At 53.2% G+C, this 4,459-nt stretch overlaps 1 protein-coding gene across 2 annotated transcripts in view; it reads right to left on the bottom strand.

Annotated features, from left to right (window-relative positions):
• UCMA (upper zone of growth plate and cartilage matrix associated) overlaps positions 1-4,459 on the bottom strand; it is a 9,920-nt gene that overhangs the window by 811 nt on the left and 4,650 nt on the right. For both annotated transcript variants that reach the window (XM_021718075.1, XM_008069073.1), the window contains one exon: positions 3,949-4,047. In XM_021718075.1, coding sequence (XP_021573750.1) covers positions 3,949-4,047 — 99 coding nt within the window. The remainder of the gene's footprint in view (positions 1-3,948; positions 4,048-4,459) is intronic.

The raw sequence follows: 4,459 nt of genomic DNA, 5'->3' as shown, positions 1-4,459 counted from the left end.
AAAAAAAAAAAAAAAAAAAAACGAAAACGTGGTCAATCTATACCATGGAATACGATTCAGCCGTCCAAAAGAATGAAATAACATTCTTCCACAGCAACTTGGATGACATTGGAGGCCATCACCCTAAGTGAAGAAACGCAGGAACAGAAAACCAAACCCCGCATGTTATCACTTCTAAGCAGGAGCCAAACTAAGGATTTGCAAAGGCAGAGAGAATGGCACCATAGACACTGGAGACTCGGGGGGTGCGGTTGAAAAATCACCTCTTGGGTACAATGTGTCCATGTAACCAAAAGCCATTTGTGTCCCTAAAGCGCCTGGGAAAAAAAAGGGGACCTGTGAACCTGCTTTTGGTGCTAGGGAAGCCGGCATCCCCGGAAGCCCTGGCTAACAGGAACCCGAGGGGCATCAGGGTAAGGAGAAAAGAGACGTCCCTGTGGTCCTCAGCTCCTGGGAGAGCCAGGTACTCGGGCCGAGACTCCCCTCAGCCCTGTCAGGCGAAGGGGCCCAGTGGCCACAGCCTGTGACCGCTGTGGTGGCTGGGAGTGCATCCTCTCCTGTGTGTGTGTGATGCCGAAAATCCTGGCAAGTCCTTAGTACCCCTGAGACAGCCTAGCGCTCACAGAGCCAGGCCCAGACTGGAGTTTGGCTGCCAGCTCTCAGCACCTCCAGATAGTTCTTGACCTGGTAGACCAGCTGCTCTTTGCCAGCCTTGAGGGGGTGGTTTGGACACAGAAGTTGACTAGGCATCCCTTGTACAGAGCAAGGCCCGTGAAGAGAGGTTGAACATTCAACTGCTGTTGGTGATTCTTAGAACAGGTGACTTGGCCAGATGGCACAGCTAGCGGAAGCCAGAGTCCTGAGAGGGTCGGGTAGCCAGGCACCCTGAGCACCGCCCCAGGGAAAGGTTCAGGCAAGAACGCCCCAGGACAAGAGCCATTCCGGATCAGTGGCGAGGGAAAGGGAGGAAGATTGAAATGAGCTTCGCCTTGTTCAAAATTTATCCTCGGGAGGCCAGGCCTGCTTCACCTCTTGGCTCTTCCCTTGATCAAGCTCTGGGGGGATCCCCTTGGGGCCACTCTCCTTAACCTCCCTAATGCTTGTCCATGCTTGGGGGCCGATTCCTGGATCACAAAAGTTCTGCAAAGGCTGGATGCGACGGCTCACGCCTGTCATCCCAGCACTTTGGGAGGCCAGGGAGAGAGGATTGCTTAAGCCCAGAAGTTTGAGACCAGCCTGAGTAACATAGCGAGACCTCGTCTCTACAGGAAATCAAAAAAATTAGCCAGGAATGGTGGCATGCGCCTGTAGTTCCAGCTATGTGGGAGGACAAGGTGGGAGGATCACCTGAGCCAGGATGTTGAGGCTGCAGTGAGCCGTGACCATGCCACTGTACTCTAGCCTGGGCAACGGAGTGAGACCTTGACTCAAAAAAAAAAAAAAAAGAGTCAAAACCGCACTGAAAGAATTTTGAAGGCCACACTCTCATTTTTTAAATGCTTCTCGCCAGGCCGTCCACGAAGGTAAACACGTCTCTAACAGAAGGATTTGCTTCCGAGTGGTGACAGCCTAAACTTTGCCTAGGATATTCCCACAACAGGTTGGTTTGCTGGGATCCGAGCCTAACACCTGCTTGTAGAGCTCAGCCAGGTGCCACCTGCAAGGCCATGGGTACAGCCTACGGCTTTGCTCCCTGGGGGTGGTGCCGTTTCAGTGAGAGACGCCCCCGAGGGTGCCACCTTGCCTGCCCGCCAGAGCAGAAGAGCCAGGGGGACAGAAAGTTGGGGTCTCTCCTTCCAGAGAACTAAACGGAGGCCTCAAGGCATCCGGGCTCATGTGTGCCTGGGAGGGACCAGGTTTTGCTTGGGAATGTTTCAGTCTTGAGGTTTGGAGAAAGGCCAAAAGAATAAACAAACACACACGCCTGCTCTCTCTCTCTCTCTCTCTCTCTTTCTCTGTCTTTCTTCTTCTCTCTGTCTCTCCCTCTCTCTTTCCCTCCCTCCCTCTCTCTCTCTCTCTCTCTCTCTCTCTCTCGCTGTCTTTCTCTTTCTGTCTCACTCACTTTCTCTGTCTCTCTTTTTTTTTTTTTTTTTTTTTTTGAGTTGGAGTCTCACTCTGTCGCCCAGGCCTGCCTACCGCCACCAGCACTTCCCAGACGGGAGTTCCCTCTGCAGAAGGGTGGAGGGCAGGAGTGAGGCGTGCTGGTCGCCTGGTCAGAGACACTGGGCCCTCTGGACTGGGCCTGGGCCTTTTCTACTCTTTCTCTGTTGCTAAGAAGCAAAAGGCCAGGCCAGGTGTGGTGGCTCACACCTGTCATTCCAGCACGTTGGGAGGCCAAGGCAGGAGGATCACTTGAGACCAGGAGTTTGAGACCAGCCTGAGCAACATAGCGAGACTCTGTTTCTAAAAAGTAATAAACCAATAAATTAAATAAAAATAAAGCCGGGCATGGTGGCTCATGCCTGTAATCCCAGCACTTTGGGAGGCTGAGGTGAGAGGATTGCCTGAGCCCAGGGGTTCGAGACCAGCCCGGGCAACTTGCAAGTCTTCGTCTCTCTACAATAAATCTAAAAAATTAGCCAGGCGTGGTAGCACGTGCCTGTAGTTCCAGCTACTTGAAAGACTGAGGAGGAAGGATCGCCTGAACCCAGAAGGTCAAGGCTGCAGTGACCGTGAGCATGCCACGGCACTCCAGCGTGGGCCACAGAGTGAGACACCAACTCAAAAAATAAAAAATAAGCCGGGCTCAGTGGTTCAGCCTGTAATCCCGCGCCTTTGGGAGGCTGAGGTGAGTGGATTACCTGAGCCCGCGCGTTCGAGACCCGCCTGGGCAGCGAGACCTCATCTCTACAATAAATCAAAAAATCAGCCGGGCGTGGTGGCGCATGCCTGTAATTCTGGCTACTCGGAAGGCTGAGGCAGAAGGATCGCCGGAGCCCAGCAGGCCGAGGCTGCGGTGGCCGGGAGCGGCCACTGCACTCCAGTCTGGGCGACAGAGTGAGACTCCAACTCCAAAATAAAAATTAAAAAATAAAAAATAAGAAAAAAACCAAGACTTAGCAAAGAAGGCGCTAACAAGAGACAGGAGAGGGCACAGGCAAGATATTGCAGGGCCCCTGACGCCGTTGGGTGAGTTGGAGCCTTAAGATGGGCCGTAGATGGCAGTGGGTGGGAGCAAATCACGAACCCCAGGGCGTTCTGAGTTCAGAGTCCCTGGTTTGCTCCCGCGAGTCAGGTAAGAAGATGCTGATCATAAATAGATGAGGCCCCGATTTTCCAGGAAGAAGCAGTACCCGGCTTCACTGCATCGCTTCAAAGCGGGCTTGAAATCCTCCCAGGCCAGCTTCCCCAGAGCTGAGCTGTTTGTTCCCCTCCCCAGCTTAGGCAGAGACCACAGACCACCACAGTGCCCCTAGCGGGCCTTAAGAAGGACAGGAGTTTTCTATCCAGTAACCCCAGCACTTTGGGAGGCCGAGGTGAGTGGATTGAGTGAGCCCGTGGGTTTGAGACCCGCCCGGGCAACTTGGCGAGACCTCATCTCTACAATAAATCAAAAATCAGCCGGGCGTGGTAGCACATGCCTGTAGTTCCAGCTCCTTGGAAGGCTGAGGCACAAGGATCCCCGGAGCCCCGCAGGTCGAGGCTGCGGTGGCCGGGAGCAGCCACGGCTCTCCAGTCTGGGCGACCGAGTGAGACTCCGACTCAGAAAAAAAAAAAAGAAAGAAAGTAGATCTTCTGGGGCAATCCCTTTGGGTCCCCTCCCACTGTGGGAACTTTTCCGTGCTCTCAATAAAGCCTGCTCTCTAAAAAAGAAAAAGAAAAGAAAAAAAGGAAAGTAGATGTTCTCTTACCTCTCTGCTCCAATTAAAAGGAGGAGAAGTGGAGGCAAACCATGTGATTTCGCCCCAAAGCGCCCATCCCCGAGGACGCCGGCTACGGAGCTCTTACCATCATTTTGCTCCTCCACGAAGTTCTTGAACTCGTTCCTCTGTTCCTCGTGATACTCCCTCCGCAGCTCATCTGCCCGTAGCTTCTGCCTGTTTTCCGCTGAGAAAGGAAAAGAGCAAAGAGTGGCCCCCAAGCACGAGGGCTCTCGGGGGCACAGGGGCAGCACCGACATTCCATCTGGGAAGCTGAATCTGGTTGGGGGTGTGGCAGATGACGGACTGAGCCTGGGGGCTTTCCTGAAAGGGTTGATCATAAACCTCGAAGGACCCGGGAGATCATCTGATCCAACAGCCTCATTTTACAGATGAGAAGGCAGAGGCCCCAAAGTTAGCTTGGGCCGTGATGTTGGCGGTGTCTCCATGCAGACCAGGCCACTGGGAAAGCCTATGACCAGAAATGAGTTCCATGATGGAAAATGACTCTAGTCAAAGTTGGTCTCACATTAATTGACACTTTCTTTTTTTTTTTTTTGGAGTTGGAGTCTCACTCTGTCGCCCAGACTGGAGTGCAG

The sequence above is a fragment of the Carlito syrichta genome, unplaced genomic scaffold (assembly GCF_000164805.1).
Source record: "Carlito syrichta isolate Samal-C Ts95f unplaced genomic scaffold, Tarsius_syrichta-2.0.1 Scaffold311803, whole genome shotgun sequence".
Lineage (NCBI taxonomy): Eukaryota > Metazoa > Chordata > Mammalia > Primates > Tarsiidae > Carlito > Carlito syrichta.
Note: the sequence above shows the minus strand (reverse complement) of the source record. Positions and strands in the feature narration are given on the sequence as shown.